General features: G+C 39.4%; 1 protein-coding gene across 1 annotated transcript in view; it reads right to left on the reverse strand.

The window, feature by feature from the left end:
• Positions 1 to 19,940, reverse strand: part of LOC100030437 (collagen alpha-4(VI) chain-like) — a 202,575-nt gene that overhangs the window by 109,277 nt on the left and 73,358 nt on the right. The window contains exons 20-28 of the mRNA XM_056800678.1: positions 17,838 to 17,900; positions 12,268 to 12,330; positions 10,921 to 10,983; positions 9,991 to 10,053; positions 8,549 to 8,599; positions 7,508 to 7,543; positions 7,350 to 7,412; positions 3,052 to 3,114; positions 2,242 to 2,277 (exon numbers count right to left, since the gene is read on the reverse strand). Of these exons, the coding sequence (XP_056656656.1) occupies positions 2,242 to 2,277; positions 3,052 to 3,114; positions 7,350 to 7,412; positions 7,508 to 7,543; positions 8,549 to 8,599; positions 9,991 to 10,053; positions 10,921 to 10,983; positions 12,268 to 12,330; positions 17,838 to 17,900 (501 nt within the window). The remainder of the gene's footprint in view (positions 1 to 2,241; positions 2,278 to 3,051; positions 3,115 to 7,349; positions 7,413 to 7,507; positions 7,544 to 8,548; positions 8,600 to 9,990; positions 10,054 to 10,920; positions 10,984 to 12,267; positions 12,331 to 17,837; positions 17,901 to 19,940) is intronic.

Genomic DNA, 19,940 nt, shown 5'->3' on the forward strand with positions numbered 1-19,940 from the left:
CATAATTATATATTATATAAATATATATTATATTTATATTTATATTATATATATAATATAATATAATAAAAATAATAAAATATAATAATAATATTATATATATAATATATATTATATATATATATACATTCTACCTGTTGGACTCTGTGAGGACAGATTCAGGCTCCAGGGCATAAAGGATTGTCCTAACAGAAATGTTGCTTTTGTTTTGAAATTCTTACCTTTTGTCTTAGAATCAATACTAAGTTTTGGGTTCAAGGCAGAAGAGCGGTAAAGTGTGGACAGTGGAGTCAAGTGACTTACCCAGAGTCACATAGCTTGGAAGAGTCTAAGGCCAGATCTGAACCCAAGACCTCCTGTCTCTAAGCCTGGCTTTCTAGCCGCTGAGTCACCTTGCTTCCCAAAGAAATGCAGCTTTAAGTTTTGATGGGATGCTTACTCATCTCAGGACAGTGAGGGAACAGAAAAAAAACATGGAGGATGTCCTGGGAGAGGCCCTTTGAGGCAAACTGGCACTAATTTTAATTGTGGTTCCAGGGAGAATGTTTCCCTCCTTAAGCTACAGGGAAATGGAAGAAGGGAAATGATGGGGGCTGCTCTGTGCATAAAAGACTGCTCTGATCTAACTCTGGTAAAAGCCAATGGCTTCTGTTGTCTTTCTGTTGTCTTTCACATCAGTGTATTTTTGGTCTTATTTTGGGATTTTGGTTCTATATGACTTTGCTTTTACAACAGTGGCCAATATAGAAATGGGTTTTACATCACAATAAACAAATAAATAAATTTTTTTTGGGGGGGGAAAGCCAATGAGTTGAGACAGTCAGGTAAAACAGTGGACAGAAAGCTAGGCTTTTAGGCAGGAGGTCCAGGGTTCAAATATGGCCTCAGACACTTTCTAGCAGTGTAGCCCTGGTCAAATCAACTCCAATTGCTTTGCCCTTGCTGCTCTTTTTATTTAAATTCATATTTTTTAGAAATGAAACAAAATCAGGACGTAAGGGCTTCAGAAGGGGGAAAAAAAGCCAATGGGTTGAGGGGCTCATAGAACAGCTGGTTGTCCTTATCGCTGTGCCTGGCATTCCTCTACTCCACTCTAAATTAAATTCTTTGCTAAACTAGTTGTGTTTGTCATCATCCTTTCTCAGATTTCCTTGGTCCCCCTTGTTTGCAGTATGGGCAGCTTAGGCCGTTTTAGCCCCACGGGTTGCTTTCTTCCTCATTTTCAGACTAGAAACCTGTTCTTCTGGGTTTTCCCTTAGCGTGAGCTTCCTGAGACAGAAGTTTAAAATATGGCACCTCACTGTCCCTCCAGGAGGCCAACAGGCCTGACTTTCATTTGTACTGACCTGCTGGCAGTCCCTGAGGTGGTTTTGAAAGTGAGACTGGGAGAGGCTCCAGTTGGGATTCCAGGTCACTTCCAGTCTCTCCTAACATGGTTACATGGTGACCCCTAGTGTTATACCCACACATATAGGCAAGCGATTATAATGAGATAAAATTGGTGGTGGGGGGTGTAATAAAATTTAGAAAGGGATTTTCCATGATACTTTTGTCAAAATAACCAGGTCTCCCTGCCATTTCTCTCCCCAAGCCTCAGTACATTTGAAATATGGACCCAAAGAGGCTCTGCCCAGTGAAAGTTGGACAGACTCATCACAGGGAGGGGAAAGGAAGGGAGGGAGAGAACAGTGGAGCCAGGGTTGTTTTTTCCAGCCATAATAACTCATGATTACAGTAACTACTATGACCCCACTGGCCCACACCAATCAGATCAAGAATCCTTGAAGGGTTGAAGTCTCTGCTTAAAAAACAAACCTTCCCCTCCCCACCAAAATAAAAAGGAAAAAATACCCATCGATTTCTACTTAGCTTTATAAAATAAATTTCCTTCTTCTGTCTAAGAGTCAATACTAAGTATTGGTTCCAAGACAGAACAGTGGTAAGGACTAGGCAATTGGGGTTAAGTAACTTTCCCAGGGTCACACATCTAGGAAGTATCTGAAGTCACATTTGAACTCAGAACCTCCCATCTCGGTCCAGTGAGCCACCCAGCTGCCCCCTATACTTAGCTTTTTAGAAACATAGTTATCCTATGCATCAAGAAACCTGTAGTCTTCTTCATACTAGGATAAGTCATAAGGAAGAAGACTAAGGAATCTTTCTTGGGGGAAAACTGATCTCTGAGTAAAAGCAAATAGCCCATTGGACAGAATGAAATTCAGAACCCATATTGTCACTCACCAACATGTCTGTAATACCCTTCGACCCCTTGGTGCCCTGAAAGTAAGAGAACACATGATTTAGAAGACTGGATTCCATATACCAGTGTATACTCTGCCCCCTCCCTTCCCCTCCGCCATCACCTTGCTTCTACTTGGTATATGCCAGTCAAGATGCCTGTTTGCCTCCTGGGCAGAGATCACCTTGATCTTTGTATCCCCAGCACCCAGCACAGTACTAGGCACACAGTGGATACTTCATAAGTTCCTGCTGTTACATTTTTTGAAATTAATAAGGTAGGAAGAAATATTTATTGGGTTCACAGCAGAAGCTCTGTACATCCCAGATCTATAAAGAATAAGAACTGGGGGGCCAAATTTAAAGAAGCACCAAGGGGCTAGTCAAGATCTCCAGAGTCATCCTGGGTCAGGATTAGAGTAGACCCCACTCCTCATCAAGTTTCATACCCAGCTCTGAAACTAATCAATATTCCAACTGGTCAGTGGTTGGAAGTGGTAAGAGGGTGCAAGGAGTGTAGCTGCTCTTGGAAATTTTTTATCCAATAATGAGTTTCTGAAATTTGTTATTTCTTTATTTTTCTTTAAAACCCTCACATTCTGTCTTGGAATCAATATTGTGTATTGGCTCCAAGGCAGAAGAATGGTGGTAAGGGCTAGGCAATGAGGGTCAAGTGACTTGCCCAGGGTCACACAGCTAGGAAGTGTCTGAGGACAGATTTGAACCCAGGATCTCCCATTTCTAGTCCAGCCTTTGAGGCACTCTTGCATTCATTATTTCTTATACCAAAAGATGACTTAAATGAAATCTTACCATTGGCCCAGGTGGCCCTGGATCTCCTGGTGATCCTTTTGGCCCAGGCATGCCAGAATTTCCCTAAAATAATCAAACCAAAGTCAAATGCTAACTCCTTTAGTATCACCCATCTCCCTCAACCCTACCTCCCAGGACTGAAAGCCCCACCATACCATTGCATACCTAGGTTAATAAGTCTGACATAAAGTCTAAGGATTGTATTAGAGAAAGGTAATCCTTGTGGAGAATGGTTTGTGAGTCAAGATTTGCAATTTAACAGAAACATCTAGATTCCATTTGGAACAGATCTAAAAGGAAAGTCCAGGATCCACTGAGTCCTTCAAATGTGGAATGCACTTGGATAGAACAGGTAGGACCATCAAAGAAGAATTTCCTAGCAGCTGAGAGAATCTATTTGTAGAACCTGAGAAAAAAGCTCCCAAATGATGCCCTGATCAGGTATCCAGGTCAGATGCACTGGCCAGACTACTCCTGGAGTATTGTGTTTGGTTATGGGGCCACATTTTAGGAGGGACATTGAGAAGCTAGACCATAGCTAGAGAAGGTCATCCAAGATGGTGATGAGACCCAAAACCAAGCCATAATATTGGCCAAAGGACTTGTAGAAGCAATAGCGGTCCTCAAGTATCCAACAGGCTGACATGTGGAAGGATTAGGTTTGTTCTAACAGGTCTCAGGAGGAAGATATGGGTAAGGGAGAGCATTGCATAGAGAGACACTTTGGTTCAGCATAAGAAAAATTTCCCTATAGAATTATCCAAAAGTGGAATGGACTGCCTAGGAAGTAATGGACTTTCTTCACTGCAGGTCTTCCTTTAAAGGAAGGTTGGATGAGGGCTTGGTGAGAATATTACAAAGGGGAATCATAATCATATTACATATGATGTAAATTGTCGTCATAATCATACCCAGACATAAGGTGAACTACATGGCCTCTGCTGTCCTTTCTGTGTTAAAGATATTTGAAGTATCCCTAGTCTACCTTGCTCACGAATATTCCCCTTTACTTCACACTAAAATCAAGCCTGTTTTGGCAGACTTGGAATCAGGAAATCCTACCTTGGACATTTACTAGCTGTGTGACTCTGGGCAAGTCACTCTCAACATATAAAGAAGGACTGACCAAGAGGGGGTTTTTGCTGCCAAGACTGAACTCTCATTGGTCAGTTATATGTATATTTTATATATGTAAATCTATATTACACATCATATATATTTATTTTAATATATTAATATATATTTATTATATGTATATATTAAATTTATACATGTAAATCTCTTAGTTGCCAAATCTTTTCTCAATCCTTGTCCTTCCTAATCTCTCTGCAGCCTTCAACACTGTAGGTCACCCTCTTCTCCTTGATACACTCTTCTCTCTAGGTTTTCCAGACATCTCTCCAGGTTCTCTTTCTACTTCTCTGACCACACCTTCTCAGTCTCCTTTGCTGGATCTTCATCTGGGACCTACATGCTAATCCTTGATGCTCCCCAGGGCTCTGTCCTGCACCCTCTTCTCTTCTTTCTCTATTTTTGTTCACTTGGCAATCTTAATTGTTCTCGTGGACTCAATTGTTATATCTGTGCAGCTGAGTCTCAAGTTTATTTGTCTAGCCCTAACTTTCTTGACTTCTAGTCTAGCATCCCCAACTATTTATTGGATATCTTGAACTAGAGGTCATAAATTTCTTAAAGTAAACATGTCCAACTCATAACTAATTACCTTCCCATCCAATTTCTCTCTTCTTCCTAATCTTTCCAATCACTCAGGGCTGGATGTTGTCCTTACCTCCTCACTCCCTCAACCAATATATCCAATCCATTGGCAGATCTTGTATTTTCTGCCTTCATAGCATCTCTCATACACCTTGTCACCACTGACACTGCCACCACCCTGATGCAGGGCCTTATCATTTCATGCCTGGACTACTCCAATAATCTATTAATGGGCCTTCCTACCTTAAATCTCTTCCTACTTTGATCTATCCTCCACTCAGCTGTCAAATTGATTTTTCTAAAGCACAGGTCTAACAAAGTTAACCCCTGACCCCCATTCAATAAACTCTGGTGGCCCCCAATTACCTCCAAGATCAAATATAATATCCTTTATTTGGTTTTTAAAGCCCTTCATAACTTGATTCCTTCCAGCCCTCCCAGATTTCCCATCTTACTCCTTTCCAAACATTCTGTGATACAGTGGCATCAGCCTCTTGCTGTTCTTCACATACAACACTCCAGCTCTCACTCCAAGCACTTCCCCTGGCTGTCCTCCATGCCTGCAATTCTCTCCCATCTCCTCTCTGCCTCTTTGCTTCCTTGGATTTCTTCAAATCTCACCTAAAGTCCCACCTTCTGCAAAAAGCATTTCTTAGCCACCCCTCAGAGACTATCTCCTATTTATCCTATATGTGTATTCTTTGCACATAATTGTTTGTATATTGTCTCCTTCCTGTTTGACAATGAACTTCTTAAGAATAGGGACTGGGTTTTAGTTGTCATTGTCGTTGTCTTTCTTTGTATCCCCAGGGTTTAGCATTGACCCTGGCACATAGTAGGAACTTAATACATATTTAATTGTTTACTTAATGACTACTACATAACACTATATAACTGTCAATTATCATTACTGACTATGATTCCCTTTTACAACTCCTACTATCCTATTCTCTATTATGCTCCCTATTCCCATGGAGCCTTTTCTCTGGCAGTTACTGATGATGGCTAAAATATAATCTGTTAACAGCATCAGTCAGTGTGTCAATAAACATTCATTAAACACCTGCTATGTTTTAAGCACTGCGCTAAAGTCTGGGAATAAAGAAAAGCAAAAGACAATTCCCTCCATTGAGGAGCTCATAGTCTAAAGGGTGAAACATCATGCAAATAACTGTGGATACACGGATAAATAGGGCACGATCAACAAAGCAGAGAAAATGTAATGAAGAGACACTTCAAAAGGCTTCTCATAGAAGAGAGACTTGTAGTGAAACTTGAAGGAAGCCAGGAGGCAGAGATGTGGAGGGAGAGCTTTCCCTGCATGGGGGACAGCCAGGGGAAATGTCCCAAGTCTGGAGATGGGGTGTCTTGTGAAAGGAACAGCAAAGAGATCAGTATCACTGGATCCCAAGGTCCCTGGGGAAGTATAAGGTGTAAGAAAACTGGAAATTTGAAGAGGGGAGATGGTAGGTTATAAAGAATGTCAAACAGAGATTTTTAGATTTGATCCTAGAGGTGATAGAGAGTCACTAGAGTTAACTGAAGAGTAGAATAACATGGTCGGACCTTTACTGTCTAAAATTAAATGGATGCTCATGAAAGGCTAAAAATCTCCTATCTAATGCAATACATCACTTATAATTGTAAGCTCCTTGAGGAGAGAAAATATGCCTTATTTTCCCTTTGTATTCTCAGCACCTAGACAAAATATTTCAGGAACTTCAGCATGTCCCAAGATCTGTAATTTTTGTCATTGAGAGTCCTATCTCCACCAAGGCTGATTATGACCCCCAAGAACCCTCATAGACAGTGGATGGTTTTCAGTCTTTCTATGGTCAAAAAAAAAAGGTCATCACCTAGTGTTCACCTTTACAATGAGCCTCTCAGAATTTGTCTAGGTTGATCTTTGGATGAAGGATGGGAGAGGAGCCAAATTCAAACCATTTCTACTTTGGGGAGACCATTAAAGGTTACTCTCCATTGACATAGTCTTTGAGAGCCCAGGGTCACCTACATGCCAAGACAAGTTACCAGAATAGGATTTTAGTGAATTTCTAACGTAAGGCCTTAATAATGTTTGTGAAATTTAAACAACAAAATTTTAGCTTCTATGAAAGCCAATAAAGGAGAGTTTGGAAGGGGCTGAGGGAGAAAATCAAGCGTAATCACTCTCAAGTAGACCACTTGGATGGCTGCTTCTTTGTGAGATCAGAAGATATCTTGAAGAAGGAAGAAAAGGCAGAGAGAATTTCAGAGCAAGATGATCTGTTCTAAAGCTTCCTTGTTCACCTTTTTTATATAATCCTAATAGCATCCAATGTAAAAAAAGAGGGTATGCACATTTATTTTTAACTAGTTTTAGCCTGCCCAGAAGAAGGCTATATCTTTGTATTGTTGGACCCTTACACACTCAGAAGAGACGAAGGTTGTGAAGAAAGAAATATGGAGATGTCAGAGGATTCCTTGAAAACCTCAAAACTCTAAGGACCCAGAGAGACTACCAAAGAATCCTGTGTAGGGTCACTGTGAATTGTATTGGAGACAGCCAAGAGTATAAGTGAGCCAAATCCTTTGAGTCTTACCCTCTTCCCTGGAAATCCCTTTGGTCCCTGGTTTCCTGGTTGGCCTTTATCACCATCTTCCCCCTTTAGAGAATTAAAGGAAGATTCACGAGAATAAGGGAGTCTCAGGACTAATCAACACCAAATGTGTAGGGGCCCCAGAAATCCAGCTGACTTACTTGTGCACCAGGGTATCCAGGGAAGCCAAATTCACCCTAGTATCAAAAACAACAAGAAATTTAACTTAATGTCTTCTGAATTAAGACTTTATTATGGAACTCTAAAGGGGAAAAGGTGAAACATTTCTTAATTCTGAGAGAATAGACAAGACATGGTTGCCAGGAAAAACAACTAAAGAGAGCCTTCCTATCTCTAACCACTTTTAAGGGACTATATTTCATTTATACAATTCAGAATAAGATAATTTTCAAATGATTTTTATGAAATTTCCCTTCTTCAGACTGATGGTCCTCCCTTGGGACATTTTTTTCCAGATCCCTCAGGCCTGATCCAATAGTGAGCAAGAATAATTCGAATGCCATCTTTGGAAGTGTAAGAGTTAAAGCCTTTTACTAGGGGCACTACATGATGTCTAGAAAAATTCATAGGAATATATTGACCCACAGGATCTGAAAAATGAGTGATGTTGGGGCCAGTGACCTTTAAGATCCTTTCCAGCTCTGAAGCCAGGAAGTCCTCCGTAAATCAGTTGTTGACTTGAATCCTACCCAGGATTCTTTACTAAACTAGCTCTCCACTGGAGAAGGACAAATCAGACTTCCAGAGTGGCAGAAAGAAGAAATTAAAAGGCTTGTTTCTAGTTCAAGTTGTTAATGGCTGGATACATGATGACCTCAGGCAAGCCTATTCAACTCTCTAAGCTTCTATTATTTCACCTGCAAAGTGAATGTGTTGGAGTAGAAGAATGTTTCCCATGGCCCTCCATGGGAACTCCAACTCTGACTACATGATGAGTCAAGGGGAACAAAAGAACTCTAACTGAAAGCAACCAAGCATAATCTTTGTCTTTTCTGTTCAAACTTTTGGAAAAATGGAAAATTAGAAACTAAACTTTAAGAGAAAATAATGGGTTGGGTTTTTTGTCCATCCATTTGTTATACATATGACATGGTCATCAGCTTAGTTGCAAAAGTGGGTCACTCTTGCCCTCAGAGAAGAAAGAGCCTCTGATTCAGAATAAATGGGTGATATGAACTTACCTTGGTTCCTTTTCTTCCTGGAAGGCCATACCCATCACTGCCATCTATACCCTAAGAAAGCAAAAGCATAAAGGGAAAGGGCGAATTAACAAGGCCATTAAGACACCTGAATCACCAGCCAAGGAATCTTTGTGGTGCCATGATGGAACAGTGGTGTTAAAGTCATATATCTAATATCTAGGTTTAGATCAGAGAGTGAAGGGATTTGGTGGAGGAAAAAAAACAGTTATTATAGGGTCAAAGAGTCTCTAGATTTCAGGCGGGACCCCTGGACAATATAAGAAGATCCAAATGGAGTCCTCAAACAAAAGTTCCACTTTGCCATAGGACAAAATAATGAAGAATCTACTGGTTTGAGATTATAGGTCTAGATGGGGAAGAGATCTTAGAGTTCATTGAATCTAATCCCCTTATCATACAAATGAGGGCAATGAAGAATAAAGTGATTTGCCCCACTATTAACTTGTCTGTGGGAATATTTGAACTCAAGCCTTCCTGATTCCAAGTCCAGTACTCTACCTATTGTGACACCTAGCTTACAGTTCATTTAGCTTAGCCTTCATGCCAAGATGGAAGAAGGTGATATGACCACATGAATTTGTAACCTTCCCAAATCTTTAGTTATGAAGTTATAAGAATAAAATCAAGAAATTACAGCAAACTTTCAGCTGGGAAGCTGGAGACAAAGAGGGAACTAAGAAAAGTGGGGGGGGGGGGAATCAGAAGGTCCGGTGCCTCTCTTGTGCTAGGAAAATAAAGCTAAATCTGAGTTTTCTTGGGTGAATCATGTGCAAAAACATGATACTCAATCTTCTCTCTTATTTGTGTATTATGAGCATCTACACTTCCACCACCACCACCCCATCCCCGTCAGTCTAAATTATATATTTTGGAGATATTGAACCACAAAAATTCTGGGAAATGAGATGCTTTTCATTTAGCATCAATGGGCAAAAGTGTAAATCCACAGGAATGAAAACTTGGGAAGGCTGATGATATTTTAAGTGAGAGGATTTTAGCAAGAAGGGGGACAAAGAAGGCAAATCCCAATGTTTGAATATTCCCATTATGGTGTGACCCTCAAGATTATCCACAGCATATTAATATTTAAAGAATCTTTTCTTGAAACATTTACCTTCCATCTTAGAATCAATACTGTGTATTGGTTCCAAGGCAGAAGAGCAGTAAGGGCTAGGCAATGAGAGTTAAGTAATTTGCCCAGGGTCACACAACTAGGAAGTCTCAGAGGTCATATTTGAACCCTGGACTTCTTGTCTCTAGCTGGCTCTCAATCTACTAAGCCACATAGCTGCCCCCAAAGAAGTCATTTATTGAAGAAGAGATTGAGGATGCCCAAATTGAAAAAGAAAAACAATAAAAAATGAGAAATGTGTTTATCTGTGGGTTTGTCCAAGATTCTGAGACAGAAGAACAAGACTCACAGGCTGTCCTCTTGGTCCTCCTGGTCCTCTGAGGCCTTTTTCTCCTGGGTTACCAAGATCTCCCTTTGGCAACATAAATTAAACATGGAATTAATTTTTTCTTATGGTCTAATCTTGTAATTTGGTATATTTCATCATCATATACCATAATAAACAATCATCAATACATATAATATTGCTATATTTTATATATATATATGCAAATATGTATGCATATGTATTGATTGTACACATACATGTACATATAGATAAAATACCTAAATCTACATACATGGATTTATTGCTATCCTGTTACTTCAGTCTTCTCCAACTTTTCACAGGCCCATTTGGGCTTTTCTTGGCAAAAATACTAGAATGGTTTGCCATTTCCTTCTCATTTGACAGATGAAGAAACTGAGGCAAATAGGATTAAGTGACTTGCCCAAGGTCACATAACTTGCAAATGTCTAAGACTGGATTTGAACTCATTTTCCTGCCTTCTGGTCCAGCACTCTATCCACTGTGCCACCAAGATGCTCATATAGACCAGTGGTTATAAATGTGGAATATATTTTCAACATTTTCTAGTTACATATATATATATATATATATACACACATATGTGTGTATACTGTAAATGTTATGAGTTATATATGTGTATGTATATATATAGGCAGAGAGAGAGATTGTATGGTTTTAATTAAATCATATAGATTCCCATATAGGTACCAGAGTACAACAGAGTCCCTATCCCATATCACATATATACCTAAATACATATAAAAAAAAATGACAACCAAAGGTGTGCTGGCAAATGTTAACAATTGACTCTGAGAGGAAGAAAACACTACACAGGATGTGCTTTTAAGTTTGTCCTGCATGATTCACATTTTCTCCATTGCAGACTGCTTTGCTAATTAGGGTATCGGGAAGATGACAGCTGACACTCACCTTCTCTCCTCTTGGCCCTTCGCCCCCTTTAGAACCAACTGGTCCACTCAGCCCAGGATCCCCCTGAAACAGATGGACTACGTAAGACCCCCAACAAGGTTGACCGACCAAGTATGCTATACTGGAAATAGGGGGAGAACATTCAATTCAGTTCTCCTCTTGGGTGGTGCCTGAGTTTATTACATCATCTTTTTAGAATTGGTGTGCCCCTCAGAGATCATCTGGAATACGTATCTTCAATTTTCTGACCCATTCAATCCCTTCAAAATGGAGGATGTTCCATTGCCTGCTTTATCAATAACTAGGAAAGGGGTGGGGAGGAAGGAGACCATTTGGAACTCAGATTATTTTGAAAAAGAATGTTAAGACTAAATAATAAATGTATTCTAAAAATAAAAAATTGTATGAGGTTCAGTAAAAACCTGAGTTACAGGAGGATAAGGAACATTCTAAGATGGAGATTTTTGATGTCCAGTTTCTGACATAGACTTACTGGCTATAGTTTTGAGTCTCTCCCCACCCCGATTCAGTCTCTTAACCCCCTAATGCTCTAGACAATTCTGGAAGACCAGAAGTTGTCAATCTACATTAGTTTCCTCATAGGGGATTCCCGCTATCAGCAGATTGCCCAGTTGTTTGAGGGGGAAAACACCTAATGCCTTCCAGATTCAGAAAAGAAAGACCTGAATTTTTGTTCATTCTAGTCACAGGATACCACAGAGGGGAAAAAAAAAAGATGGAAAGAAATCAGTTGTGACTCTCCCTTTTCACTGGCTGCTTCCCATTTCTGGAATGCCATCTCCCCTCCCCTCTATCTACCTCCTGGCTTCCTTGAAGTCTTGAATGAAACTCTACCTTCTCCAAAAAATCTTTCCCTGGTCCCCAGTAACTTCTAACCCCTTCCCTCTGTGATTACCTCCATCTCCCTTTTATATATCTTGTATGAACATGGTTATTTGGAGGGCACCTCCACCAATAGAATGTGAGCCCTTTGAGGGCAGGGCCTGTGGTTACTTGTTTTTTGAATGCTGATACTTAGCATAAAGTAAGCCAGGTCCCCTCTTACTGACCAACTTCCTGGGGCCAGATTCCTTCTTGATGAAAAACAAGTGAGAATAAAGAAAGTTTGCTTTTATCATAGCAAGCCACCCTTCTGGGATCCCCATAGTATGGTTGTGTTCATTCCTGTGATCTCCTTTCCAGCTAAGATTTGTAGCTAACAGTGAATAAGGGACTTGATAAGTTGAAAGCAGGGGAGGTAAAATACTTACCTGCGATCCATCAAGGAGTATGACACAGGCATCGCTCAGGAGGGATAGGGTAGGGAAATTTCCTTTTCAAACCTACCTGGGATCCCGGTAAACCCTGTTGTCCAAACATTCCTGGTGGTCCTTGCTGGCCTCTTGGACCCTGTCCAAAAATTTAAAAGAGATGCTAATTTCATAAAAAGGCAAGTAGACTCCAACACAATTCCAAATCGGTCTTGTTCTACTGGAGAATGGCAAATGACGTATCGTCCCACTATTTAGAGGACTTTCATGGATAGCCCCTGCCCTTAGCTCTGAAAGGCTCAGTCCACACCAACGTTCTTCCACATTGGCTCTTTCCTTTCCTCCCTTGTTTCACATTTCAGCAGGGGGCATCTCTCTCCTTTGCTTCACTGAGCAATATTCCCTCTCTCCCTTCAACTCCTCCATAACCCCATACAAACCTCACTTTATCCCCAGTTTTTTCTTATCCTCCCCATTCTTTCACATAAATATTACAACATTACCTTCCCTTCAATAATTCTCCATTTTACCAAACTACCTTATTTGTTGTTTTCTAAACAGATGTATTCTATCATTGAATGAAATGTCTCCCATGCCTGGAAATCACTGTATTCTCATCTCTGTTCCATAGAATCCCTACCCTCAAGAATCAGTCTTTATGCCACCTCTTACAAGAAGCCCTCCTAATCCCTCTTAGTGGTCAATGCCCTGCCCCCCCCCCTCAATTTATTCTGTCTATACCACTCCATTTATGCATTGTATCCCTCTAATATAAGAATTATTAACTAGGGGCCCATAAATTTGTTTCTTAAAAAATATTTTGAAAGCTGTATTTCCCTGTAATTGGTTGCCTTTGCAATCCTTTGTATTTTATTTTGTCCATTTAAAAACATTGTTTTGACATGTGTAAAACCCAGTGGAACTGCTACGGGAGGGGAAGAAAGAACATGAATCATGTAACCATGGAAAAATATTCTAAGCTAATTAATCAAATAAAAATTTTCAAATCAAAACAAAAAGAAAAAAGAAAAAACTTTAAAATAAATAAATATAAATCAACAAATAAAAACACTGTTTTCAGGGTGGTCCATAGTCCTCATCAGACACTGCCAAAGGGACCAGTGACACAAAACAGGTGAAGAACTCTGCTCTAATGGAATATAACTTCCTGGAGGGTAGGAACTCTTTCTCATTTTGTCTTTGTATCTACATTGCTTAGCAGTATCTTATACACAGTAGGTGTTTCATAATAACAGCAATAATAATGGCTAGCATCTATGTAGCACTTGAAGCTTTGCTAAGAGCTTTACAAATATGATCTCATTTTATACTCACAGCCACTCTGGGAGGCAAGTGCTAATTCTTTTTTTTTAACCCTTACCTTCCATCTTAGAAGCAATATTGTGTATTGATTCCAAGGTAGAACAGTAAGGGCTGGGCAATGGGGATTAAGTGACTTGCTAGGAAGCACCTGAGGCCAGATTTGAACCCAAGAGCTCCCATCTCCTGGCTTGATTCTCAATCCTATGAGCCACCCAGCTGCCCACTGGAAAGTGCTATTCTTAATCTCATTTTACTATTGAGGAAATTGAGGTAATCAGTAGTTAAGTGACTTAGTCGGGGTCACATAGCTAGTAAGTATCTGAAGTCAAATTTGAATTCAGGTCTTCCTGGCTCAAGGGTGGGTGCTCTGTGCACTGTGGCACCACCAGCTGCATCAAAAACACTTTTTTCAGATTGACTTAGATTGGATTTTGAACAGAACTTGTAGTTTATCTTCATATTTTCCTCTAGCACTTGTCACAGAATATTGAACATAACAGTAGGTCCTTATTAATAAGCATTTGTTGAGTGAATCTTTTTTTCAGACACTACTGTGAAGCATTTACAATTTTGCTGACTAAGAGGGACAAAGACAAAGACAAATATAATAAATAGAAAAGAGGAAGAAGGGGGCCCAAAAGAAAGATACAGGTCTGAAGGATGCTTAATCAAATAAGTCTCTATATATACCATATTTTTTTCTAGTTTAATAAATCCTTACTGTATTAACTTAAAAGTAATCCTCTCTAGGATTGGTGAACCTTTGAGATTTATTCTCTACCTGTTCCCAAAGGCTCATGGTCTTTCTGTTGATACATCATAAAAAATTCAATCTAAGTTTTCTTATATACTGAGAGAAGAAAATTCTCTCATTCAAAGAAGCATCATACTTCTCCTTACACTTACACATCAAGGGTAAAGGATGAGAGTCTGTGTCTGCAAAAAGATGAGACAGCCTCAGACACTTCCCAGCTGTGTGACCCTGGGCAAGTCACTTGACCCCCATTGCCTAGCCCTTACCACTCTTCTGCCTTGGAACCAATACACAGTATTGACTCCAAGTTGGAAGGTAAAGGTTAAAAAAAAAAAAGGATGAGACACCATGTCCATAGTGTCAACAAAATGAAGGTTCATTTGAGCTGTCCAGACTAAACCAAAAATATACTGCAATTAAAGTCACTCATTTTCTTGCTAACCTTCTTTTCAGTATTGATTTTTAATGTTTTATTTCTCCATGGAGCTTCTGTGAACCCCTCTCTTGTCTCAGCATCATTGATTTTGGCATGGAGGCTGCTGGATGAAATATTGGAAACTGTCTCCCTAAATTGAGCTGCATGGCTACATCCCAACAGGGAAGTTACAATTGTGGAGAGGCTTTATCGATTCCTCCTTGAATCATCATCAGAAGCATATAGTTACCACCCCCAATAAACCCTGTAGTGCAGGGAAGTGGGTAAGGAGGGGAATTGGGGTGGAGGATGGGTGCAAGAAAATTAACATATGTCACAGATACATTCCTTCTTTAAAAAAAAAAAAAGCTTGTTCTGAGATGGTTTCCAAGTATCTGCCTCCCTTTCTTTCTCTTTCCTTCTCCAGAGAGGAATCCCTTATAACAAAGAATAAGAAAAAAGAAGGGGAGCATCATTTAGCAAAACTAAGCAACACATATAAGACTTTTTTAAAGCCTCTAGTTTCTTCTTCCAGAGGTACATTCTTTCCTGTAATAAAGTAAGCAAAAAATGAAGTAAAAGAATGTTCTATAGATCACCCATGCTGACTCCTTTTTCTTGCTGATACTTAATCATTTGGTCTGAAAATTTCAGGAAATAATCTCAGATCATAGGATGCAGAACTGGGAAGAATTCAGGGCAGATCTAGAGACCAAAGGCTCTTAACCTTTTTGGTGTCTCTTTGACATAGTCTAGTGAAGTCTATGGTGCCCTTCTCTGAATAATGTTTTCTCTGATTATTTTGGGTGGGTTTTGTTTTTATTTTTTGTTGTTGTTTTTATTCTTTTTTTAATAATTTTTTCAAAGCATAAAATGCAGAGCAATACAAAGAAAATCAATTATACTTAAATAGGATTATCAAGATAGTTTTAAAAATAAGTTCACAGACACCTCCCTCCAAGTGAAGAACCCCTGATGTAGTCCAACATGACTATTGCACAGGGGAAATAAATTGAGGCAAACAGATTTGCCCCAAATCACAGATAGAAAGTAGCAGTGCCCTGAGATTATAGAGTTTTGAAATCTAGATACTATCTCAAATCACTAGTAAAATTTATTTACAGGATTTTTTTCTTCTATTTTTGAAGAGTTGGTATCAAATTCACATTCAAGATATTTGGTATTTTGAAAAGAAATGTGAAGATAAAAGGATTCATTCAGATTTCCCCATTTCCAATTTAGAGTCTTCTGTTTATAGGAGACAAAAAGACAGAGTGGTAGAACTGAAAAAGAGGTGGTAGGGGGCAGCCAGGTGCTCAGTGGATTGAGAGCTGGGCCTAAAGACAGAAGGTCCTGGGTTCAAGTGTCCTCAGATACTTTCTAGCTGTGTGACCCAGAGCAAGTCATTTAATCCCCATTGCCTATCCCTTACTCTTCTTCTGCCTTGGAACCAATACACAATATTGATTCCTTGACAGAAGGAATGGTTTTTAAGAAAGAAAAAAGAAAAGGAGCTAAACTTTCATCAGGAAGAGGAGACCTGGCTTTAGATCGCATGCTTCCCACAGGTCCAGTTTTCACATTTGCAAAATGAAGATCATAGCCCCCTGCCTCCTAGATTTGCTATGAGGTAGGTATTAGATGATACAAGTAAAGAAAGTTATTTGCAAACCCCAAATCTCCATGTAACTGCTAACTAAACCACCTGAAAAATTCCATAAAATTCAGCTTTCCCTTGTCATTTGCCCAATGTCAAACAACTTGCTTACCTCATTTTTCCCCAATGAAGTTCTGAGTTTCATGTGAGATAAATAGATATAGATATGTTGACGTTGTGCAGTTGTTTAGTCATGTCCGACTCATCATGACCACATACACCATGCCATTTAGGGGGTTTTCTTGGCAAAGATACTGGAGTAATTTGCTATTTCCTTCTCCAGTGAATTAAGACAAGAATAAGTTAAGTGGCTTGCCCAGAGTCAAAGAGCCAGTAAGTGTTTGAGGTCAGATTTGAATTCAGGTATTCCTGACTCCATGACTATCCACTGAGCTACCTCAATGCCTCAAGATAAATATGTACCCATAAATAATAAATACTCAATATATGCATGTATATATGGACATACGATTTGGAACATACACATCCATCTCTGTCTCTTTTTCCATAGATATCTAATCTGTTGCCAAGTCAATTCTAACTTTGTGACATCTCTCATATACACCCTGTTCTCTTCTCTAACACCGAACCAATCTATTATAAGTCCTCATCCCCTCATACTTAGATTACTGCAACATTTTTTTTTGTTTTTCTGTCTGTCTCTCCCCACTCCAATCCATCCTCCACTCAGCCGCCAATGTTCCATGTCACACACACACACACAAACACACACGCGGGCGCGCAACACAAACTCTAGAGGTGATCAACTCTAAGATCAAATATAAAATCCTGTGTCTGGTATTTTTAAAACCTTCATGACCAGGCTCTCTCTAGCCTTCTCCATCTTCTTACCCCTTATTCCTTTCAAAGTAGACTCTAGCTCAGTGATTCACCGCCCCCTTCCTGTTTCTACCACACAATACTCCATCTCCAGACTTCTGGAATAATCACTGGCTGTCCCCCATGCTTACTTCACTCTCTTCCTCATCTCTGCCCCCAGGTTTCCTTTGAGTCTCAGCTAACTTTATACCTTTTGTAAGATTTTCCTGATCAATCTCTTCCTTACTCTTAGTGCCCTCCCTCTGAGATTATCTTTAATTTTATTACATATATATTGTTTTTATGTAATTGTTCAAATATTGTCCTCCTCCATTATACTGTGCGCTTTGACAGTAAAGACAATTTGTGTCTTTCTTTGTATTTTCAGAGCTTAGATTTCTGAAGTATAGTAGATGTTTAATTGATGCTTCTTCACTTGACTTTCTAGACATATTTTCAGTAAATTCCAAGAAGAGATGTTGGAAAATATGCTGTCCCTCTCTTGTCCCAACAATTACCAGTGGAAAGGATTCCCAAGGTAATTTTTATTTAGACTTGAGAAAATGACCTGGTGCCTTATAAAGTGAATTTTCAAGAGTAGAATACAGCAAAAATAAAAAATAAACCAAAACCAGAAAACTTCAGTGCTGAGAGTAAATTAGCCTATGTTGAACCAACCTGCAAGCCTGGATGCCCAGAAGCTCCCTTGTAACCATGTGTACCAATTTCTCCAGGCAAACCCTGCCAAGATAAACAGAAAACAGAAACAGATGTCAGGCTGCTATAAATGGGAGCAAGAAACACATACATCTCTTTAGTGAATTGTTACATTCTGTGTTTTAAAAAGTGTTCAGTGTGTAAAACTAGCATGTTACAATCAACCCATCATAGTCCCAATTATTATTCCTCTTAATGGATACCATGTTTGCTCATCAAACTATAGTATAGTGCAATTAATATATCCCAGGGGATACAGAATGCTATGCTGATCTAAAGAAGTGGTTAGGGGGACAGCTAGGTGGTTCAATGGTTAGAATACCAGTCTGGAGATGAGACATCCTATGTTCAAATCTTCTGGTCTCAGATAATTCCTAGCTGTGTGATCCTGGGCAAGTCATATACCTCCCCCCATTTGCCTAGTCAATACCACTCTCCTGCCTTGGAACCAATACACAGTATTGATTCTAAGATGGAAGGTGAGGGTTTTAACAGAGGGTAAAAAGAGATGGTCAGTCTCATAGATGATGTTCTCAAAGCCAACAAATGAGTTTCTCTGGAACTTTTTATTAGTCCTGATTTCCAGAAGACAATCTCTCCCTCCTACACAGGATTCTTGGAATGCCAAAAGAAGAATAAAAAAAAGATAGATGGTAAAGGTCCTTCTTTGCAGAAAAGGATAAAATTCAAAGGGTTAGAGAAAGCAGTAATGAGGAGGAGGAGGAGGAGAGGAAATGAAGGGACTTTCCCATCTAATGTTCTGAAGAAACACTGAATCGGGTTCTTTTTAATCTCCAATCCAAGTATCTCTCTTTCAAAGAAGAGGAAAATCTGTAGTCATTAAATCATACGCAAGTCATGTATAGTTCATATGATATAAATAGCATATCTGGTCTTAAAATGTTGCTACTTTCCCTTCATTTGGGTGCTCTCTGGTTGACTTTCAAAGACAGTCACCAGACTGAGAATTCACTAAATAGTCACTCAAAAGATAATAGCTAATATTTATGCAGCACTTTAAGTGAGCAAAGTTTTTACAAATATTCTATATTTTCTAGCCTTACAATAAGCATGTAGTTTAAATGCTGCCATTATTTCATTTTTATAGAAACTGGGAGAAGTCAAATGACTTGTCCAAAATTATAGACATGTAAATGTCTAAGGCTTTTCCTGACCACAATTCAAGCCTCTATGAACATGCCATTTAAGTGCTCTCAATGTGGGATACCTAATGTAACCTCAGTGGCTCTCTTAAGCAAAATCTACAGTAGAAGAAAAAATAGTACTTTGCTATTCATCATGTAAGCAATTTTTATTAAAATGTTGGTGTGTCATTTCCAAGACTCCAGTGGAACTGTAACTTCATCCCTGTGGGCATTGCCTCCAACAATGCAAATGCAATCTTCCAAGTCTAAGGGGATTAGAAAGACCTTGGATTTAGAGCTAGAAGAGATCACAGAGGGCATCTAGTCCAACTCCCTTGTTTTACAGATGAGGAAACTGAGGCAAAGATAAGTGAAGCAATTTGCCCAAGAGCCCACAGAAAGTCAGAGATAGATCATGAAGTAAGATTCAGGTAACATTAAATCCAGAACCTATTCCATGGCACCATGTTGCCATTCTTGCCCATTTTGTGTGACTTGCATCTCTGCCCTCTTAGAAATTTGTCAGAGAGGATCTACACAACGTGCTGGGGACCTTATGCATAAAAACAACAACAAAAACCAAGGAGCTCTCTGTCCCCTCTCACCTAAGAACAGTTATTCTACTACAATTACTTAGGGAAGAGGAAGGGAAGTAAATCCACATTTATTAAATGCTTATTATGAGCCAGGCACTGTACTAAGTACAGTATCCTGTGATCCTCACAACAACCCTAGAAGAGGCTATTATTATCCCCATTTTACAATTGAGTAAACTGAGGTAGAGAGAAGTTATGTGACTTGCCCAGGGCTAAAGAGCTAATAAGTATCTGAGACCGACTTTGTCCTTAGGAAAAGTTTTCAGCAGCTGACCTCTCTCCCAATACACATATGAATTGATGTTGAACAATCAGAGGCTAAA

Source organism: Monodelphis domestica, chromosome 5 (assembly GCF_027887165.1).
Source record: "Monodelphis domestica isolate mMonDom1 chromosome 5, mMonDom1.pri, whole genome shotgun sequence".
In the NCBI taxonomy this organism is placed as follows: Eukaryota; Metazoa; Chordata; class Mammalia; order Didelphimorphia; family Didelphidae; genus Monodelphis; species Monodelphis domestica.